The sequence below is a fragment of the Salmo trutta genome, chromosome 26 (assembly GCF_901001165.1).
Source record: "Salmo trutta chromosome 26, fSalTru1.1, whole genome shotgun sequence".
NCBI lineage: Eukaryota > Metazoa > Chordata > Actinopteri > Salmoniformes > Salmonidae > Salmo > Salmo trutta.
The window spans coordinates 46430990-46455227 of record NC_042982.1 but is presented as its reverse complement, the minus strand read 5'-3'; the positions used below and the strand labels follow the sequence as shown (position 1 = coordinate 46455227).

The 24238-nt window shown below is 42.3% G+C and overlaps 1 protein-coding gene across 1 annotated transcript in view; it reads right to left on the bottom strand.

Annotated features, from left to right (window-relative positions):
* The window catches only part of maml2 (mastermind like transcriptional coactivator 2), a 126019-nt gene that overhangs the window by 28950 nt on the left and 72831 nt on the right, over nucleotides 1-24238 (bottom strand). Inside the window, exon 2 of the mRNA XM_029716071.1 lies at nucleotides 1225-2535. Within this exon, the coding sequence (XP_029571931.1) occupies nucleotides 1225-2535 (1311 nt within the window). The remainder of the gene's footprint in view (nucleotides 1-1224; nucleotides 2536-24238) is intronic.

Sequence of the window (24238 nt, the reverse complement as noted above, 5' to 3'; positions counted from 1 at the left end):
CCTTTTCAAAACGTAGTGTGCACATAATATATTCAACAATTCCTCAGGTGCAGGAAAATATGAATAGAAATACCTGCACAGCTTAGATTGCTCCAGAATAGCTCATTGCAAGATGTTGACCATCGCAATGAACTACAGTGCCTTCGGTAAGTATTCAGACCCCTTGACTTTTTCAACATTTTATTACGTTACAGCCTTATTCTAAAATTAAATAGTTTTTTCCCTTCATCAATCTACATACAATAACAAAGCAAAAAACGTTTTTTTAGACATTTTAGCTCATTTATGAAATATCACATTTCCATAAGTATTCAGACCCTTTACTCAGTACTTTGACAAAGACCCTTTTCCCCCTGATTGCTCAGTTTGGCTGGGCGGCCAGCTCTAGGAAGGGTCTTGGTGGTTCCAAACTTCTTCCATTTAAGAATGATGGAGGCCACTGTGTTCTTGGCGACCTTCAATGCTGCAGAAATGTTTTGGTACCCTTCCCCAGATCTGTGCCTCGACACAATCCTGTCTCGGAGCTCTACGGACAATTCCTTCGAACTCATGGCTTGGTTTTTGCTCTGACATGCACTGTCAACTGTGGGACCTTATATAGACAGGTGGACTCCAATCAAGTTGTAGAAACATCTCAAGGATGATCAATGGAAACAGGATGCACCTGAGCTCAATTTTGAGTCTCAAAGCAAAGGGTCTGAATACTTATGGAAATATGATATCTGTTTTTATTTTGAATACATTTACAAAAATGTATAAAAACCTGTTTTTGCCTTGTCATTATGGGGTATTGTGTGTAGATTAATGAGGATTAAAAAATATATATATTTTAGAATAAGGCTGTAACGTAGTAAAATGTGGAAAAAGTAATGGGGTCTGAACACTTACCGAAGGCACTGAACATACACTGGGACGATATATGTATTAGATAGATAGATGTATTTCTATTGCATACGTACAATATTTTCATATTGATATTTGATGTGATAAATGTACTGTTTCATATAAATGATGGATCATACTTAAACGCACTGATGAAGTCAAGTCACTAAACCTCGAGTCTGAGTCGAGTCCCAAGTCCCTAGCGTTTGAGTCCTGGGACGAGTCAGAGTCCTGGGAAGTCGAGTCAGAGTCCTGGGACTCAACCACTACAACACCGCAAGGATAGTATGCAAGTATTTATAGTATTTATAGTCTGCAAGTATTTATATAGGTGATTATTACCTGTCGTTGTTGAGCCAGTTTAAAGTGGAGTCCAGGTCCAGCTCCATGCTGGCTGAGAGGGGTTCTCTGGGCCAGGGACTTGGGCTGCAAGTGAGGAGACCCAGACATGGCCCGTTGCTGCTGGGGGTTCTGGTAGTTATGAACTGGGTGGTTCGTGTTCAAGTTCTGGGCTGAGGTGGACGGCTGTTGTTGTTGTTGTTGATGGGCTGTAGTCTTACTCAGTGGACCTGCCATAGTGGAGGGTTGCTGGGATGCTTTGGGGCTGAAGTGGAGCATGGGCTTGTTGCTGAGCACCTTCATATCCAGGTGGCTGGTGCTGTTGTGTCCGTTGGGCTTGAACAGACAGTTGTTTATGCCTTTACCCTGACTGTCCATGGAGGTCTGGGGGGTGATCCTCTGGCCCATTGAGGCCGGGTTGGAGAGCTTGTCCTGGGGGAAGGAGCTGGAGGAGGGCTGCGTGTTCCAACTGGTCCCTGGTCCTCCTCCCCCTCCAGCCTGAGTCTGTTGGTGGTGGAGCAGGACCTGGGGATTGGGCTGCTGCTGGTTCTGGTTGGCTGCCATCTGCTTTAGCTGCTCCGCATGGGACACCTCAGGCCAACCAGGGAGACCTCTGCTGGGGGGTCCGGCCATCCCCGAGGGCCCCTGGCCTTGGCTCTTCTGGTTGGTGATGGGGGAGGAGCTGGACATGGTGAAGGAAGGACCAGTGGATGCCGGACGGAGCTGTGAGGAGCCACCATGGCCATGTGTCTGGCCGTAGTCCGGAGAGGAGTACTCCGTCTTGATGGGCTTCTCCAGGTGGGAGCAGAGGGATGCCGCGCCGCGCTCCAGATCCGCCAGGCCGAACGTATCATCCTGCTTCAGCATCTTCTCAAACTCCTGGTCGTGTAGAGACGGGACGGTCTTGGTCAGCTCGTCGAACAGATCCTGAAGCTCCGGGTCGATCTGACTGCTGAACACCATCATCTCCGTGGACCTCTGGCCGCAGGAAGTAACATGGTCTATAGGTTCCTTCTTCATCTCCTTCAGGGTCATGTTGATAAGGTCAGAGTTCATGACCCCATGGGGCATCATGTAGCTGCTGTTGTTGTTTTTCCTGTTTAGGGTGTGGCCTATGGACGAAGCGTCGCCTCCCATGGACTGTGATTGCCCGGAGCTGAAGGAACAGGGTCCGTGCCCACCCAAACCGCTGCTGCCCCCCTCCAGACGGACACGTTTGTAGTCCAGCCCCGACGGCCCACAGGACAGGCCATTCTGTTGGGAGGAGTAGCCAGGAGTATGGCCCTCGATCTTCCTCCTCAGAGACCCTTGGAGCTGTGGAGAAAAAGGGAAACTCTCTTGAAAAAAACTGCTCACAGTCACATTATCTTCATTTCAGAATACAATAGTAATTTCAAGTGGTGGCAAGTCTCATTTCAAGTGGTGGCATGGTCTCATCGTTAAAATGTGTATTTTCATATTTCTGTCTAAAAAAAAGGTACAAATACCCAATTCAATGCTATTACCTTACTAATAGAATAACAATCGAACCAACAGATACATTTTATCAGCGTGACATCAATGTAACCAGATCTTTACGTAGCCAAGACAGCTGACCACGTTGATGCATGGAAGCCAGACTTTCTAGACAAAAGGTCTTTGTCAAGGCTCCCAGGTTAAAGGTCAACTAGAGCTAGTCCAATTCAAGTGTTGCCTGAAGACAATCTAACAATGAAGATACCAATACCTCCTATATACACAGTACAAATAAATCCTGTTCTTTGATGTCTTAAACCAATTAAAATGATTATGATCATTCTAGATATCAGTATAATAAAAATGTAGTCCGGGCACAAAGTGTCTCTATGTAAATTGATCAAATTTGACAATCTGCTCCGAGGCCTCTAAACCTTGTTCACTTGACCATCCATCCAGCATGTTAGCAGAAACTTGACCAATCAGCATGTTAGCAGAGACTTGACCAGCCAGCATGTTAACAGAGACTTGACCATCCAGCATGTTAGCAGAGACTTGACCAATCAGCATGTTAGCAGAGACTTGACCAGCCAGCATGTTAGCAGAGACTTGACCATCCAGCCAGCATGTTAACAGAGACTTGACCAGCCAGCATGTTAACAGAGACTTGACCAGCCAGAATGTTAACAGAGACTTGACCAGCCAGCATGTTAACAGAGACTTGACCAGCCAGCCAGCATGTTAACAGAGACTTGACCAGCCAGCCAGCATGTTAACAGAGACTTGACCAGCCAGCATGTTAACAGAGACTTGACCAGCCAGCATGTTAACAGAGACTTGACCAGCCAGAATGTTAACAGAGACTTGACCATCCAGCATGTTAGCAGAGACTTGACCAATCAGCATGTTAGCAGAGACTTGACCAGCCAGCATGTTAGCAGAGACTTGACCATCCAGCCAGCATGTTAACAGAGACTTGACCAGCCAGCATGTTAACAGAGACTTGACCAGCCAGAATGTTAACAGAGACTTGACCAGCCAGCATGTTAACAGAGACTTGACCAGCCAGCCAGCATGTTAACAGAGACTTGACCAGCCAGCCAGCATGTTAACAGAGACTTGACCAGCCAGCATGTTAACAGAGACTTGACCAGCCAGCATGTTAACAGAGACTTGACCAGCCAGAATGTTAACAGAGACTTGACCAATCAGCATGTTAACAGAGACTTGACCAATCAGCATGTTAACAGAGACTTGACCAGCCAGCATGTTAACAGAGACTTGACCAGCCAGCCAGCATGTTAACAGAGACTTGACCAGCCAGCATGTTAACAGAGACTTGACCAGCCAGCATGTTAGCAGAGACTTGACCAATCAGCATGTTAACAGAGACTTGACCAGCCAGCATGTTAACAGAGACTTGACCAGCCAGCATGTTAGCAGAGACTTGACCAATCAGCATGTTAGCAGAGACTTGACCAGCCAGCATGTTAACAGAGACTTGACCAGCCAGCATGTTAACAGAGACTTGACCAGCCAGCCAGCATGTTAACAGAGACTTGACCAGCCAGCCAGCATGTTAACAGAGACTTGACCAGCCAGCATGTTAGCAGAGACTTGACCAGCCAGCATGTTAGCAGAGACTTGACCAGCCAGCCAGCATGTTAACAGAGACTTGACCAGCCAGAATGTTACTAAAGTCTTAGGAAGATAGGAAGAGGAGCTACACTACAGTAGGGTAATAGGATCTACACTACAGTAGGGTAATAGGATCTACACTACAGTAGGGTAATAGGATATACACTACAGTAGGGTAATAGGATAGACACTACAGTAGGGTAATAGGATCTACACTACAGTAGGGTAATAGGATAGACACTACAGTAGGGTAATAGGATCTACACTACAGTAGGGTAATAGGATCTACACTACAGTAGGGTAATAGGATCTACACTACAGTAGGGTATTAGGATATACACTACAGTAGGGTAATAGGATCTACACTACAGTAGGGTAATAGGATCTACACTACAGTAGGGTAATAGGGTCTACACTACAGTAGGGTAATAGGGTCTACACTACAGTAGGGTAATAGGATCTACACTACAGTAGGGTAATAGGATCTACACTACAGTAGGGTAATAGGATCGACACTACAGTAGGGTAATAGGATCTACACTACAGTAGGGTAATAGGATAGACACTACAGTAGGGTAATAGGATCTACACTACAGTAGGGTAATAGGATCTACACTACAGTAGGGTAATAGGATAGACACTACAGTAGGGTAATAGGATCTACACTACAGTAGGGTAATAGGATAGACACTACAGTAGGGTAATAGGATCTACACTACAGTAGGGTAATAGGATCTACACTACAGTAGGGTAATAGGATCTACACTACAGTAGGGTAATAGGATCTACACTACAGTAGGGTAATAGGATCTACACTACAGTAGGGTAATAGGATCTACACTACAGTAGGGTAATAGGATCTACACTACAGTAGGGTAATATGATCTACACTACAGTAGGGTAATAGGATCTACACTACAGTAGGGTAATAGGATCTACACTACAGTAGGGTAATAGGAACTACACTACAGTAGGGTAATAGGATCTACACTACAGTAGGGTAATAGGAACTACACTACAGTAGGGTAATAGTCAGGAAACGTGTCATCTGAATAATTACAGTGTGTATCGGTGCAGCCAGCAGATATATTTAGGAACCTGACAGAACCGAGCGTCGACAGACAGAAGAACATCTTTAAGCCTTTCTCTTATCTTTCTTGTTTACATAAATTCTAAATAAATACATTCTACTTCCGTCTCCATTGTGTTGTGTTGCAGGGTAAAGATAGCCAGAATGATCCTTTTGTATTTGAGATTCTAATTATCATGCCGGCATTCTCTGAGATCTATCTGCTTCTTCTCTTTGTCCCCCTGATGGTTTTACCTATGATTCACTACGAGACGGTTCGGATGCCTCCAAAATGGCAGCCTATTCCTTATACTAACACTATATAGGGAATAGGGTGCCATTTGGGACACCTCTAGATAAACTGTAACACATACACAAGCTACTAACTTTATCATGGACAGAAAAGTGAGTTCAGTACATTACAAATATGTTTGCTGGTAATTAATTATAGATCTCAAGCTACAGAAGAATTTGGAGAAAAAAAAACTCCACAGCTTCATTTAATTCTGTCAGTTACTAGTTGCCAAGAATCGCTTCCAGTCTTAGAGCCTTAGTCCACGGACACTAGAGTGATTCAGGGGCAATTATCTACACATAGAGATGAGCCGTTATTTGAAGAGTGTTATTTAAAGTTAAAGACAATAGCAAACAGCATTACAGGAGCAAAAAGCCTGTAATATCCTGGAGCTACAGTACACTACAAGCCTTCTTCCGACTGTTCTACAACAGATGCTGGGAGCTGACGCTGTCGTAGTCCATGTGGGGTCAAACGACATCAGGAGGGTTAGCTCGGAACTTCTGAAAATTGATTTTAAAGAACTGATTCTAGCACTGAAAGATTCCAAAAAGCGGCAAATAATTTCAGGTCCGGTACGATCGTTGAAAGATTCAGTGTGAAAGATTCAGCAGGCTACTGGCATTACACACCTGGCTAAAAGATTACCGTAGCTCTGTTGGAATCACTTTTATAGATAACTTTGACACCTTCTGGAAACAGAAATTGTTTTACAGGAATGATGGAGTCCATCCAAATCATCTCCTAGACTCCTAGACTCTGTCCACGCATTTCAAGGCTGCGATGAGACAATGACTTATCAATGAACCGACCAGTTTAGTTAATCCCTTCCATTGTGTTGCTGAGTTGTCATCAAATGTAAGTAACTTAAATGTAAGACAATGTAAGTAAATTTAAATCTACTTCTGATAAGCTTCCCAGTAAAGCATTAAAAACAATCAAGCACCACAGAAAAGTGCAAAAAAATTGTCCATATGAACATTTGTAGCCTAAGAAACAAGGTTCTTGAAGTCAATAACTTGCTAGTAACAGACATTCATATACTGACTAATTCTTAAACTCACTTGGATAATACATTTCATGATACAGTAGCAGAAATACATGGTTATAACATCTACTGGAAAGACAGAAATGCCAATGGGGACGGTGTTGCGGTCTATATTCAGAACCACATTCCTGTAAAGCTTAGAGACGATCTCATGTTAAATACTGTTGAAGTGACCGTATGTACATACCCCAACCTGAAGCCATGGATTACAGGCAGCATCCACACTGAGCTAAAGGCTAGAGCTGCCGCTTTCAAGGGGCGGGACTCAAAGCCGGAAGCTTATAAGAAATCCCGCTATGCCCTCCGACGAACCATCAAATAGGTAAAGCATCAATACAGGACTAAGATCGAGTCATACTACACCGGTTCTGATGCTCGTCGGATGCGGCAGGGCCTGCAAACCATTACAGACTACAAAGGGAAGCACAGCCGAGAGCTGCCCAGTGACACAAGCCTACCGGACAAGCTAAACTACTTCTATGCTCGCTTCGAGGCAAATAACACTGAAACATGCATGAGAGCACCAGCTGTACCGGGAGACTGTGTGATCACACTCTCCATAGCAGATGTGATTAAGACCTTTAGACAGGTCAACATTCACAAGGCCGCAGGGCAAGATGGATTACCAGGACGTGTACTGCGAGCATGCGCTGACCAACTAGCAAGTGTCTTCATTGACATTTTCAACCTCTCCCTGTCTGAGTCTGTAATACCAACATGTTTTAAGCAGACCACCATAGTGCCTGTGCCCAAGAACACTAAGGTAACCTGCCTAAATGACTACCGACCCGTAGCACTCACGTCTGTAGCCATGAAGTGCTTTGAAAGGCTGGTCATGGCTCACATCAACACCATCATCCCAGAAACCCTAAACCCTAGACCCACTTGCATATCACCCCAACAGATCCACAGATGATGCAATCTCTATTGCACTCCACACTGCCCTTTCCCACCTGGACAAAAGGAACACCTATGTGAGAATGCTATTCATTGACTACAGCTCAGCGTTCAACACCATAGTGCCCTCAAAGCTCATCAATAAGCTAAGGACCCTGGGACTAAACACCTCCCTCTGCACCTGGATCCTGGACTTCCTGACGGGCCGCCCCCAGGTGGTAAGGGTAGGTAACAACACATCCGCCACACTGATTCTCTACACAGGGGCCCCTCAGGGCTGCGTGCTCAGCCCCCTCCTGTACTCCCTGTTCACTCATGACTGCAAGGCCAGGCACGACTCCAACACCATCATTACATTTGCCAAGGACACAACAGTGACCTCTATACCAGGCAGTGTCAGAGGAAGGCCCTAAATTGTCAAAGACTCCAGCCACCCTAGTTATAGACTGTTCTCTCTGCTACAACATGCCAAGTCTAGGTCCGAAAGGCTTCTAAACAGCCATAAGACTCCTGAACATCTAGTCAAATGGCTACCCAGACAAGCTTCTATCCGCCCCCACCGCCACTCTCTGTTGTGATCTATGCATAGTTACTTTAATTAACTCTACCTACACGTACATAGTACCTCAACTAACCGGTGCCCCTGCACATTGACTCTGTACCGGCACCCCCCTGTATATACTGTTATGTTTTACTGCTGCTCTGTAATTACTTGTTACATTTATCTCTTATTCTTATCCGCATTTTTTGAAACTGCAGTGTTGGTTAAGGGCTCGTAAGGTCTACTACACCTGTTGTATTCAGCATTTCACTGTGAGGTCTACTACACCTGTTGTATTCAGCATTTCACTGTGAGGTCTACTACACCTGTTGTATTCAGCATTTCACTGTGAGGTCTACTACACCTGTTGTATTCAGCATTTCACTGTAAGGTCTACTACACCTGTTGTATTCAGCATTTCACTGTGAGGTCTACTACACCTGTTGTATTCAGCATTTCACTGTGAGGTCTACTACACCTGTTGTATTCAGCATTTCACTGTGAGGTCTACTACACCTGTTGTATTCAGCATTTCACTGTGAGGTCTACTACACCTGTTGTATTCAGCATTTCACTGTAAGGTCTACTACACCTGTTGTATTCAGCATTTCACTGTGAGGTCTACTACACCTGTTGTATTCAGCATTTCACTGTGAGGTCTACTACACCTGTTGTATTCTGCATTTCACTGTAAGGTCTACACCTGTTGTATTCAGCATTTCACTGTAAGGTCTACTACACCTGTTGTATTCAGCATTTCACTGTAAGGTCTACTACACTTGTTGTATTCAGCATTTCACTGTAAGGTCTACTACACCTGTTGTATTCAGCATTTCACTGTGAGGTCTACACCTGTTGTATTCAGCATTTCACTGTGAGGTCTACTACACCTGTTGTATTCAGCATTTCACTGTGAGGTCTACTACACCTGTTGTATTTAGCATTTCACTGTAAGGTCTACTACACCTGTTGTATTCAGCATTTCACTGAAAGGTCTACTACACCTGTTGTATTCTGCATTTCACTGTAAGGTCTACACCTGTTGTATTCAGCATTTCACTGTAAGGTCTACTACACCTGTTGTATTCTGCATTTCACTGTGAGGTCTACTACACCTGTTGTATTCAGCATTTCACTGTGAGGTCTACACCTGTTGTATTCAGCATTTCACTGTAAGGTCTACTACACCTGTTGTATTCAGCATTTCACTGTAAGGTCTACTACACCTGTTGTATTCAGCATTTCACTGTAAGGTCTACTACACCTGTTGTATTCTGCATTTCACTGTAAGGTCTACTACACCTGTTGTATTCAGCATTTCACTGTGAGGTCTACTACACCTGTTGTATTCAGCATTTCACTGTGAGGTCTACACCTGTTGTATTCAGCATTTCACTGTGAGGTCTACACCTGTTGTATTCAGCATTTCACTGTAAGGTCTACTACACCTGTTGTATTCAGCATTTCACTGTAAGGTCTACTACACCTGTTGTATTCAGCATTTCACTGTGAGGTCTACTACACCTGTTGTATTCAGCATTTCACTGTGAGGTCTACACCTGTTGTATTCAGCATTTCACTGTAAGGTCTACTACACCTGTTGTATTCAGCATTTCACTGTGAGGTCTACTACACCTGTTGTATTCAGCATTTCACTGTGAGGTCTACTACACCTGTTGTATTCAGCATTTCCCTGTGAGGTCTACTACACCTGTTGTATTCAGCATTTCACTGTGAGGTCTACACCTGTTGTATTCAGCATTTCACTGTGAGGTCTACTACACCTGTTGTATTCAGCATTTCACTGTAAGGTCTACTACACCTGTTGTATTCAGCATTTCACTGTAAGGTCTACTACACCTGTTGTATTCAGCATTTCACTGTGAGGTCTACTACACCTGTTGTATTCAGCATTTCACTGTAAGGTCTACTACACCTGTTGTATTCAGCATTTCACTGTGAGGTCTACTACACCTGTTGTATTCAGCATTTCACTGTGAGGTCTACTACACCTGTTGTATTCAGCATTTCACTGTAAGGTCTACTACACCTGTTGTATTCAGCATTTCACTGTGAGGTCTACTACACCTGTTGTATTCAGCATTTCACTGTGAGGTCTACTACACCTGTTGTATTTAGCATTTCACTGTAAGGTCTACTACACCTGTTGTATTCAGCATTTCACTGTGAGGTCTACTACACCTGTTGTATTCAGCATTTCACTGTAAGGTCTACTACACCTGTTGTATTCAGCATTTCACTGTAAGGTCTACTACACCTGTTGTATTCTGCATTTCACTGTAAGGTCTACACCTGTTGTATTCAGCATTTCACTGTGAGGTCTACTACACCTGTTGTATTCAGCATTTCAATGTGAGGTCTACTACACCTGTTGTATTCAGCATTTCACTGTAAGGTCTACTACACCTGTTGTATTCAGCATTTCACTGTGAGGTCTACTACACTTGTTGTATTCAGCATTTCACTGTAAGGTCTGCTACACCTGTTGTATTCAGCATTTCACTGTAAGGTCTACTACACCTGTTGTATTCTGCATTTCACTGTGAGGTCTACACCTGTTGTATTCAGCATTTCACTGTGAGGTCTACACCTGTTGTATTCAGCATTTCACTGTAAAATCTACACTTGTTGTATTCAGCATTTCACTGTAAGGTCTACTACACCTGTTGTATTCAGCATTTCACTGTGAGGTCTACACCTGTTGTATTCAGCATTTCACTGTGAGGTCTACTACACCTGTTGTATTCAGCATTTCACTGTAAGGTCTACTACACCTGTTGTATTCAGCATTTCACTGTGAGGTCTACTACACCTGTTGTATTCAGCATTTCACTGTGAGGTCTACACCTGTTGTATTCAGCATTTCACTGTGAGGTCTACACCTGTTGTATTCAGCATTTCACTGTAAGGTCTACTACACCTGTTGTATTCAGCATTTCACTGTAAGGTCTACTACACCTGTTGTATTCAGCATTTCACTGTGAGGTCTACTACACCTGTTGTATTCAGCATTTCACTGTGAGGTCTACACCTGTTGTATTCAGCATTTCACTGTAAGGTCTACTACACCTGTTGTATTCAGCATTTCACTGTGAGGTCTACTACACCTGTTGTATTCAGCATTTCACTGTGAGGTCTACTACACCTGTTGTATTCAGCATTTCCCTGTGAGGTCTACTACACCTGTTGTATTCAGCATTTCACTGTAAGGTCTACTACACCTGTTGTATTCAGCATTTCACTGTAAGGTCTACTACACCTGTTGTATTCAGCATTTCACTGTGAGGTCTACTACACCTGTTGTATTCAGCATTTCACTGTGAGGTCTACTACACCTGTTGTATTCAGCATTTCACTGTAAGGTCTACTACACCTGTTGTATTCAGCATTTCACTGTGAGGTCTACTACACCTGTTGTATTCAGCATTTCACTGTGAGGTCTACTACACCTGTTGTATTTAGCATTTCACTGTAAGGTCTACTACACCTGTTGTATTCAGCATTTCACTGTGAGGTCTACTACACCTGTTGTATTCAGCATTTCACTGTAAGGTCTACTACACCTGTTGTATTCAGCATTTCACTGTAAGGTCTACTACACCTGTTGTATTCTGCATTTCACTGTAAGGTCTACACCTGTTGTATTCAGCATTTCACTGTGAGGTCTACTACACCTGTTGTATTCAGCATTTCAATGTGAGGTCTACTACACCTGTTGTATTCAGCATTTCACTGTAAGGTCTACTACACCTGTTGTATTCAGCATTTCACTGTGAGGTCTACTACACTTGTTGTATTCAGCATTTCACTGTAAGGTCTGCTACACCTGTTGTATTCAGCATTTCACTGTAAGGTCTACTACACCTGTTGTATTCTGCATTTCACTGTGAGGTCTACACCTGTTGTATTCAGCATTTCACTGTGAGGTCTACACCTGTTGTATTCAGCATTTCACTGTAAAATCTACACTTGTTGTATTCAGCATTTCACTGTAAGGTCTACTACACCTGTTGTATTCAGCATTTCACTGTGAGGTCTACACCTGTTGTATTCAGCATTTCACTGTGAGGTCTACTACACCTGTTGTATTCAGCATTTCACTGTAAGGTCTACTACACCTGTTGTATTCAGCATTTCACTGTGAGGTCTACTACACCTGTTGTATTCTGCATTTCACTGTGAGGTCTACTACACCTGTTGTATTCAGCATTTCCCTGTGAGGTCTACTACACCTGTTGTATTCAGCATTTCACTGTGAGGTCTACACCTGTTGTATTCAGCATTTCACTGTGAGGTCTACACCTGTTGTATTCAGCATTTCACTGTGAGGTCTACTACACCTGTTGTATTCAGCATTTCACTGTAAGGTCTACTACACCTGTTGTATTCAGCATTTCACTGTAAGGTCTACTACACCTGTTGTATTCAGCATTTCACTGTAAGGTCTACTACACCTGTTGTATTCAGCATTTCACTGTGAGGTCTACACCTGTTGTATTCAGCATTTCACTGTGAGGTCTACTACACCTGTTGTATTCAGCATTTCACTGTGAGGTCTACTACACCTGTTGTATTCAGCATTTCACTGTGAGGTCTACTACACCTGTTGTATTCAGCATTTCCCTGTGAGGTCTACTACACCTGTTGTATTCAGCATTTCACTGTGAGGTCTACTACACCTGTTGTATTCAGCATTTCACTGTGAGGTCTACACCTGTTGTATTCAGCATTTCACTGTGAGGTCTACTACACCTGTTGTATTCAGCATTTCACTGTAAGGTCTACTACACCTGTTGTATTCAGCATTTCACTGTAAGGTCTACTACACCTGTTGTATTCAGCATTTCACTGTGAGGTCTACTACACCTGTTGTATTCAGCATTTCACTGTGAGGTCTACTACACCTGTTGTATTCAGCATTTCACTGTAAGGTCTACTACACCTGTTGTATTCAGCATTTCACTGTGAGGTCTACTACACCTGTTGTATTCAGCATTTCACTGTGAGGTCTACTACACCTGTTGTATTTAGCATTTCACTGTAAGGTCTACTACACCTGTTGTATTCAGCATTTCACTGTGAGGTCTACTACACCTGTTGTATTCAGCATTTCACTGTAAGGTCTACTACACCTGTTGTATTCTGCATTTCACTGTAAGGTCTACACCTGTTGTATTCAGCATTTCACTGTGAGGTCTACTACACCTGTTGTATTCAGCATTTCAATGTGAGGTCTACTACACCTGTTGTATTCAGCATTTCACTGTAAGGTCTACTACACCTGTTGTATTCAGCATTTCACTGTGAGGTCTACTACACTTGTTGTATTCAGCATTTCACTGTAAGGTCTGCTACACCTGTTGTATTCAGCATTTCACTGTAAGGTCTACTACACCTGTTGTATTCTGCATTTCACTGTGAGGTCTACACCTGTTGTATTCAGCATTTCACTGTGAGGTCTACACCTGTTGTATTCAGCATTTCACTGTAAAATCTACACTTGTTGTATTCAGCATTTCACTGTAAGGTCTACTACACCTGTTGTATTCAGCATTTCACTGTGAGGTCTACACCTGTTGTATTCAGCATTTCACTGTGAGGTCTACTACACCTGTTGTATTCAGCATTTCACTGTAAGGTCTACTACACCTGTTGTATTCAGCATTTCACTGTGAGGTCTACTACACCTGTTGTATTCTGCATTTCACTGTGAGGTCTACTACACCTGTTGTATTCAGCATTTCCCTGTGAGGTCTACTACACCTGTTGTATTCAGCATTTCACTGTGAGGTCTACACCTGTTGTATTCAGCATTTCACTGTGAGGTCTACACCTGTTGTATTCAGCATTTCACTGTGAGGTCTACTACACCTGTTGTATTCAGCATTTCACTGTAAGGTCTACTACACCTGTTGTATTCAGCATTTCACTGTGAGGTCTACTACACCTGTTGTATTCAGCATTTCACTGTGAGGTCTACTACACCTGTTGTATTCAGCATTTCACTGTGAGGTCTACTACACCTGTTGTATTCAGCATTTCACTGTGAGGTCTACTACACCTGTTGTATTCAGCATTTCACTGTAAGGTCTACTACACCTGTTGTATTCAGCATTTCACTGTGAGGTCTACTACACCTGTTGTATTCAGCATTTCACTGTGAGGTCTACTACACCTGTTGTATTCAGCATTTCACTGTGAGGTCTACTACACCTGTTGTATTCAGCATTTCACTGTAAGGTCTACTACACCTGTTGTATTCAGCATTTCACTGTGAGGTCTACTACACCTGTTGTATTCAGCATTTCACTGTGAGGTCTACACCTGTTGTATTTGGCGCATGTGACAAATACATTTTGATTTTTAGTAAGGTTCACCTGAAGCCCATTCTGGTGGGAAGCTGCTATAGACCACCAAGTGCTAACAGTCAGTATCTGGATAATAGGTGAAATGCTTGATAATGTATGTGATATCAACAGAGAGGTATATTTTCTGGGTGATTTAAATACTGACTGGCTTTCAGCAAGCTGCCCACTCAAGAAAAAGCTTTAAACTGTAACCAGTGCCTGCAACCTGCTTCAGGTTATCAGTCAACCTACCAGGGTATTTACAAACAGCACAGGAATGAAATCATCAACATGTATTGATCACATCTTTACTAATGCTGCAGAAATTTGCTCTAAAACAGTATCCAAATCTATAGGATGTAGTGATCACAATATAGTAGCCATATCTAGGAAAACCAAAGTTCCAAAGGCTGGGCCTAATATAGAGTATAACAGGTCATACAATACGTTTTGTAGTGATTCATATGTTGATGATGTAAAGAATATTTACTGGTCTGTGGTGAGTAATGAGGAGCAACCAGACGCTGCACTTGATGCATTTATGAAATTGCTTATTCCAGTTACTAATAAGCACCCATTAAGAAAATGACTGTTAAAACTGTTAAATCCCCGTGGATTGATGAGGAATTGAACAATTGTATGATTGAGAGGGATGAGGCAAAAGGTATGGCAAATAAATCTGGCAGCACAACCGATTTGACAAAAGTACTGCAAATTGAGAAATCATGTGATTAAACTGAATAAGAAGAAGAAACTACACTATGAAACAAACATAAATTATATAAAGAATGATAATAAAAAGCTGTGGAGCTCCTTAAATTACATTTTGGGCAACAAGGCAAACTCAGCTCCATCATTCATTGAATCAGATGCTCATTCATCACAAAACCCACTGATATTGCCAATTACTTTAATTATTTTTTCATTGGAAGATTAGCAAACTTAGGCATGACATGCCAGCAACAAATGCTGACACTACACATCCAAGTATATCTGACCACAATTTAAAAGACAAGCATTTTCCTTTTGAATTCCGTAAAGTGAGTGAGGAAGAGGTGAACAAATCACTGTTGTCTATCAACAATGACAAGCCACCGGGGTCTGACAATCTGGATGGACATTTACTGAGGATAATAGCGGACGATATTGCCACTCCTATTTGTCACATCTTCAATCTAAGCCTACTAGAGAGCGTGTGCCCCCAGGCTTGGAGGGAAGCTAAAATCATTCCTCTACCCAAGAATAGTAAAGCCCCCTTTACTGGCTCAAATAGCCGACCAATCAGCCTGTTACCAACCCTTAGTAAAACTCTGGGAAAAAAATGGTGTTTGACCAGATACAATGCTATTTTCCAGGAAACAAATTGACAACTGACTTTCAGCACACTTATAGGGAAGAACATTCAACAAACACTTAAACAAATGACTTATGATTGGATGAGAGAAATTGATGACAAAAAGATTGTGAGGGCTGTTTTGTTAGGCTTCAGTGCGGCTTTAGACATTATCGATCATAGTCTGCTGCTGGAAAAACATAAGTGTTATGGCTTTACACCTCCTGCTATAATGGCTTTACACCCCCTGCTATAATGTGGATAAAGATTCACCTGTCTAACAGAACACAGGTGGTGTTCTTTAATGAAAGCCTCTCCAACATAATCCAGGTAGAATCAGGAATTCCCCAGGGCAGCTATCTAGGCCCCTTACTTTTCTCAATCTTTACTAACGACATGCCACTGGCTTTGAGTAAAGCCAGAGTGTCTATGTATGCGGATGACTCAACACTAGACACGTCAGCTACTACAGCACCTGAAATGACTGTAACACTTAACAAAGAGCTCCAGTTAGTTTCAGAGTGGTTGGCAAGGAATAAGTTAGTCCTAAAAATTAAAAAAACTAAAAGCATTGTATTTGGGACAAATCATTTACTAAACCTTAAACCTCAACTAAATCTTGTAATAAATAATGTGGAAAGTGAGCAAGTTGAGGTGACTAAACTGCTTGGAGTAACACTGGATTGTAAACTGTCATGGTCAAAACATATTGATACAACAGTAGCTAAGATGGGGAGAAGTCTGTCTATAATAAAGCACTGCTCTGCCTTCTCAACAACACTATCAACAAGGCAGGTCCTACAGGCCCTAGTTTCTACCTTCTTAACAACACTATCAACAAGGCAGGTCCTACAGGCCCTAGTTTCTACCGTCTTAACAGCACTATCAACAAGGCAGGTCCTACAGGCCCTAGTTTCTACCGTCTTAACAGCCCTATCAACAAGGCAGGTCCTACAGGACCTAGTTTCTACCTTCTTAACAACACTATCAACAAGGCAGGTCCTACAGGCCCTAGTTTTTACCTTCTTAACAACACTATCAACAAGGCAGGTCCTACAGGCCCTAGTTTCTACCTTCTTAACAACACTATCAACAAGGCAGGTCCTACAGGCCCTAGTTTCTACCTTCTTAACAACACTATTAACAAGTCAGGTCCTACAGGCCTAGTTTCTACCTTCTTAACAACACTATCAACAAGGCAGGTCCTACAGGCCTAGTTTCTACCTTCTTAACAACACTATCAACAAGGCAGGTCCTACAGGCCCTAGTTTTGTCACACCTGGACTACTGTTCAGTCGTGTGGTCAGGTGCCACAAAGAGGAACTTAGAAAATTGCAATTGGCTCAGAACAAGGCAGCACGGCTGGCCCTTGGATGAACACAGAGAGCTAATATTAACAATATGCATGTCAATCTCTCCTGGCTGAAAGTGGAGGAGAGATTGACTTCATCACTACTTGTATTTATGAGAGGTATTGACATGTTGAATGCACCGAGCTGTCTGTTTGAGGACAGGAGAGGAGAGGAGTAGAGAGGAGAGGAAGGGAGAGGACAGAGGAGAGGACAGAGGAGAGGACAGGAGATGGGTTAGTATCAGTGTGCTGTAGATAGACTTCACTGAGGAGAGGACAGAGGAGAGGACAGAGGAGAGGACAGAGGACAGGACAGGAGATGGGTTAGTATCAGTGTGCTGTAGATAGACTTCACTGAGGAGAGGACAGAGGAGAGGACAGATGAGAGGAGAGAGGAGAGGACAGAGGAGAGGACAGGAGATGGGTTAGTATCAGTGTGCTGTAGATAGACTTCACTGTGAGGACAAATGGGATTTGTTTCTTTCCACTCTCTGCCTGGCACACATTACATGGCATTAATCCCATTCAGAGCCTGAAGGCTGGGAGGGACTCCTGTTCTTCGCAGGCTGGTCGAGTGCCAAACAGCAATACATTCCCTACATAGTGCACTACTTCTGACCATAGCCCTATGGGCCCCTTGTCAAAAGTAGTGCACTATATAGGAAATAAGAGGCCATTTAGGATGTACTCGCTGTTTCTACCCTACTACTTCGCCTGCTCTGTTCTGTTCTGTTCTGCTGTTGCCATGCTCTTTAGATGTGTTGTCAAATAACAGTTCTCCACATTTCAATCTAGTCACTGATATATCTGTGACTCACCACGGGTCGTCTTCTGTGTATGTCCCTATTCACTAACCACGGGTCGTCTTCTGTGTATGTCCCTATTCACTAACCACGGGTCGTCTTCTGTGTATGTCCCTATTCACTAACCATGGGTCGTCTTCTGTGTATGTCCCTATTCACTCACCATGGGTCGTCTTCTGTGTATGTCCCTATTCACTAACCATGGGTCGTCTTCTGTGTATGTCCCTATTCACTCACCATGGGTCGTCTTCTGTGTATGTCCCTATTCACTCACCATGGGTCGTCTTCTGTGTATGTCCCTATTCACTACACTTTGGACCAGAACCAGGAAATAGGGTGCCCTTCCAGACAGTATTTGTTAACAGGGTAACAGGCCACAGGCCAGAGAGTGGCAGTTTGATCAGGTTGAGTGGAATGATGTGATGATGATGATGATGAAGATGATGAGAGGTAGTGTGGGTAGGCATCATAAAAAGGACATGGAGGATGTTAGAAAATAGAGGGGAGGAGTTATTCCTATGCCTGGGCAATGTAGGTGGTCAAGTGAACCACACTCGCTTGTTTACATACACTTAGGTTGGAGTCATTAAAACTCGTTTTTCAACCACTCCACAAATTTCTTATTAACAAACTATAGTTTTGTCAAGTCGGTTAGGACATCTACTTTGTGCATGACACAAGTGATTTTTCCAACAATTGTTTTACAGACAGATTATTTCACTTATAATTCACTGTATCAAGATTCTAGTCGGTCAATAGTTGACATACACTAAGTTGACTGTGCCTTTAAACAGCTTGGAAAATTCCAGAAAATGATGTCATGGCTTTAGAAGCTTCTGATAGGCTAATTGACATTATTTGAGTCAATTGGAGGTTTACCTGTGGATATATTTCAAGGCCTACCTTCAAACTCAGTACCCCTTTGTTTGACATCATGGGAAAATCAAAAGAAATCAGCCAAGACCTCAGAAAAAAATTGTAGACCTCCACAAGTCTGGCTCATCCTTGGGAACAATTTCCAAACGCCTGAAGGTACCACGTTCATCTGTACGAACAATAGTACGCAAGTATAAACACCATGGGACCACGCAGCTGTCATACAGGTACAAAAGTATCTATATCCACAGTAAAACGAGTCCTATATCGACAAAACCTGAAAGGCCGCTCAGCAAGGAAGAAGCCACTGCTCCAAAACCGCCATAAAAAATCCAGACTACAGTTTGCAACTGCACATGGGGACAAAGATTGTACTTTTTGGAGAAATGTCCCCTGGTCTGATGAAACAGAAATAGAACTGTTTGGCCATAATGACCAGCGTTGTTTGGAGGAAAAAGGGGGAGGCTTGCAAGCCGAAGAACACCATCCCAACCGTGAAGCACGGGGGTGGCAGCATCATGTTGTGTGGGTGCTTTGCTGCAGGAGGGACTGGTGCACTTCACAAAATAGATGGCATCATGAGGATGGAAAATGATGTGGATATATTGAAGCAACATCTCAAGACATCAGACAGGAAGTTAAAGCTTGGTTGCAAATGGGTCTTCCAAATGGACAATGACCCCAAGCATACTTCCAATGTTGTGGCAAAATGGCTTAAGGACAACAAAGTCAAGGTATTGGAGTGCCATCACAAAGCCCTGACCTCAATCCTATAGAACATTTGTGGGCAGAACTGAAAAAGCGTGTGCGAGCAAGGAGGCCTACAAACCTGACTCAGTTACACCAGCTCTGTCAGGAGGAATGGGCCAAAATTCACCCAACTTATTGTGGGAATCTTGTGGAAGGCTACTCGAAACGTTTGACCCAAGTTAAACAATTTAAAGGCAATGCTACCAAATACTAATTGAGTGTATGTAAACTTCTGACCCACTGGGAATGTGATGAAAGAAATAAAAGCTGAAATAAATCATTCTCTCTACTATTATTCTGACATTTCACATTCTTAAAATAAAGTGGTGATCCTAACTGACCTAAGACAGGGAATTTTTACTAGGATTAAAATGTCAGGAATTGTGAGTTTAACTGAGTTTAATTGTAGTTGGCTAAGGTGTATGTAAACTTCCGACTTCAACTGTACATCTCCTGTCCTGAGTATATACAGTAAATCCTTGACAATGTTTTACAATATGACCTAAAAAAACAAAAACGATTATGATTATTACTATGATGATCAAATCCTAATTCACAAAGAAGGATTATTTTTATTTTTTTTATGTCTTTACTATAATTGTGAGGGATTATGTCTGATCATGTCTTGTCTAATACATGAACAAAACACTACTTTCACTGAGGTTTGAATTAACTATCACTGTCATAAATGGTGGACGGCACAGTTCCAACGCCTCTTAACAAAACAGAGTGCCGGAATTTCATCACTACTACAATGATCCTCATTCTGACCGTCGATTGTGTAAATATTCCATAATAAATAATACATTGAAAAAAAAATGTATGCATTTTTTTTTTTAAATAGGTGATAAGAAACCTCAGGACACCTAATGTATACTGTAATAAGTCACAAAATGTATTGCTTGATCCAGAAGTGCAATAGACTGTAAATTCTAAAATAAGACAACAGTTGCCTGCCCAGCTAACGGCCTATCCAAACTACACCTAAAACTATCTTAACACTAATTTTACACATACAGTTTAATAATAGATGTGTCAAATTAAATTAACAGTGTGATGGGTGACAATATTACAATTGTCAAAAGAGAGAAGGAAGAGACTGATTTACCAGCTTAGTGAGCATTGATAAAGAAAAGAAACTATTTACCAAACAGCACTTTTTACAATATTCCTCCAGAGGTCCATGTAGGCCAGAAGTTTTGATTGTTCTACCCTATCGGAAAGAGCCGATTCTGAGGTGTTGTAATGAACCTAGTCTTGGAAAAAGGATGTAAATATTGCGCGAATGGGCTCATTTTGTAAATACAACTATTTCCTAGAATAACTCCATGTCTTCCTATAACTACTTCCTCATGTGAGTACTGGTGACAATCAGCTATAGCTATTTGGGAAAAATAGCCTTTCTATTTTATTCTGTTATATTGCATTATATTCTTACTGTGAAATATATATATGTGTTGACTGTGGTAGTGCAGGGGAATAAGCGTGTGATATGTACTAAATTAATAAGTTGATTTCATGGCTCAGCCATATAACCTCGGCTACTAAACACAGACAGGCCTAAAATACAACTCAAAACTCTTCTGTTTTTTTGTTGTTGAAATAAATAGCTTTAGTATACAATTTTTTTTATGACCTTCCTTAACAAAATCTTAATGGATTTCTTTGTGAATGTTTATATTAAATTGATTTATTAGACTGGTGGCTATTGCTACTTGTGGAGGCCCGGCTATTCCACTGTTAAATATGCATACGGTCATTTTGACCGTCAGGGTGCTTTAGGGTAGAAATCATCAGAGTATATTTGTCTTTTATGATATTTATCTAAAAGTTCTGCTAGAGAGTAAAATACACATATATAGGAAAAGTCAGAGACTGATGAGTTCAAGGTTTATATTGAAGTAAGTGTTATTGTGAGAGGATGGGTTACCGTGGGAACATGTGGGACTGAGAGGTCAGTGGATGGGTGAGGTTACCATGGGAACATATGGGACCGAGAGGTCAGGGGATGGGTTATGTTACCATGGGAACATGTGGGACCGAAGGGTCAGGGGATGGGTGAGGTTACCATGGGAACATGTGGGACTGAGAGGTCAGGGGATGGGGTTACCGTGGGAACATGTGGGACCGAAGGGTCAGGGGATGGGTGAGGTTACCATGGGAACATGTGGGACCAAGAGGTCAGGGGATGGGGTTACCATGGGAACATGTGGGACCGAGAGGTCAGGGAATGGGTTAAGTTACCATGGGAACATGTGGACTAAGAGGTCAGGAGATGGGTGAGGTTATGAAATGTGTGTATGTAAATGTTGAAATGCCTATTATTTTCGTCTATGTACGTTTTTGTATTGTCAAAAAAGTCCAAATTGAAAACGGTTAGATTGACTGTCTTGGCAGTTGTAGCGTTAACAGCATTTAACAGGCTGCATAAACTATTGGTGAGTTTGGCGCCAGACCCATCTAATCCTATCTAATCCAGACCCTATCTAAACCAGACCCATCTAATCCTATCTAATCCAGACCCTATCTAATCCTATCTAATCAAGACCCATCTAATCCTATCTAATCCAGACCCTATCTAATCCAGACCCTATCTAATCCAGACCCTTCTAATCCTATCTAATCCAGACCCATCTAATCCTATCTAATCCAGACCCATCTAATCCTATCTAATCCAGACCCATCTAATCCTATCTAATCCAGACCCATCTAATCCTATCTAATCCAGACCCATCTAATCCTATCTAATCCAGACCCTATCTAATCCAGACCCTATCTAATCCAGACACATCTAATCCTATCTATTCCAGACCCTATTTATTCCAGACCCTATCTAATCCAGACCCATCTAATCCTATTTAATCCAGACCCATCTAATCCTATCTATTCCAGACCCACCTAATCCTATCTATTCCAGACCCATCTAATCCAGACCCATCTAATCCTATCTAATCCAGACCCATCTAATCCTATCCATTCCAGACCCTATCTAATCCAGACCCATCTAATCCTATCTAATCCAGACCCTATCTAATCCTATCTAATCAAGACCCATCTAATCCTATCTAATCCAGACCCTATCTAATCCAGACCCTATCTAATCCAGACCCTTCTAATCCTATCTAATCCAGACCCATCTAATCCTATCTAATCCAGACCCATCTAATCCTATCTAATCCAGACCCATCTAATCCTATCTAATCCAGACCCATCTAATCCTATCTAATCCAGACCCATCTAATCCTATCTAATCCAGACCCTATCTAATCCAGACCCTATCTAATCCAGACACATCTAATCCTATCTATTCCAGACCCTATTTATTCCAGACCCTATCTAATCCAGACCCATCTAATCCTATTTAATCCAGACCCATCTAATCCTATCTATTCCAGACCCACCTAATCCTATCTATTCCAGACCCATCTAATCCAGACCCATCTAATCCTATCTAATCCAGACCCATCTAATCCAGACCCATCTAATCCTATCCATTCCAGACCCTATCTAATCCAGACCCATCTAATCCTATCTAATCCAGACCCATCTAATCCTATCTATTCCAGACACATCTAATTCAGACCCATCTAATCCTATTTAATCCAGACCCATCTAATCCTATCTATTCCAGACCCTATCTAATCCCGGCCCATCTAATCCTATCTAATCCAGACCCATATAATCCTATCTATTCCAGACCCATCTAATCCAGACCCATCTATTCCTATCTAATCCAGACCCATCTAATCCAGACCCATCTAATCCTATCTATTCCAGACCCTATCTAATCCAGACCCATCTAATCCTATCTAATCCAGACCCATCTAATCCCATCTATTCCAGACCCATCTAATCCAGACCCATCTAATCCTATCTAATCCAGACCCATCTAATCCTATCTATTCCAGACCCATCTAATCCAGACCCATCTAATCCTATCTATTCCAGACCCATCTAATCCAGACCCATCTAATCCTATCTAATCCAGACACATCTAATCCTATCTATTCCAGACCCTATTTATTCCAGACCCTATCTAATCCAGACCCATCTAATCCTATTTAATCCAGACCCATCTAATCCTATCTATTCCAGACCCACCTAATCCTATCTATTCCAGACCCATCTAATCCAGACCCATCTAATCCTATCTAATCCAGACCCATCTAATCCAGACCCATCTAATCCTATCCATTCCAGACCCTATCTAATCCAGACCCATCTAATCCTATCTAATCCAGACCCATCTAATCCTATCTATTCCAGACCCATCTAATCCTATTTAATCCAGACCCATCTAATCCTATCTATTCCAGACCCTATCTAATCCCGGCCCATCTAATCCTATCTAATCCAGACCCATATAATCCTATCTATTCCAGACCCATCTAATCCAGACCCATCTATTCCTATCTAATCCAGACCCATCTAATCCTATCTATTCCAGACCCTATCTAATCCAGACCCATCTAATCCTATCTAATCCAGACCCATCTAATCCCATCTATTCCAGACCCATCTAATCCAGACCCATCTAATCCTATCTAATCCAGACCCATCTAATCCTATCTATTCCAGACCCATCTAATCCAG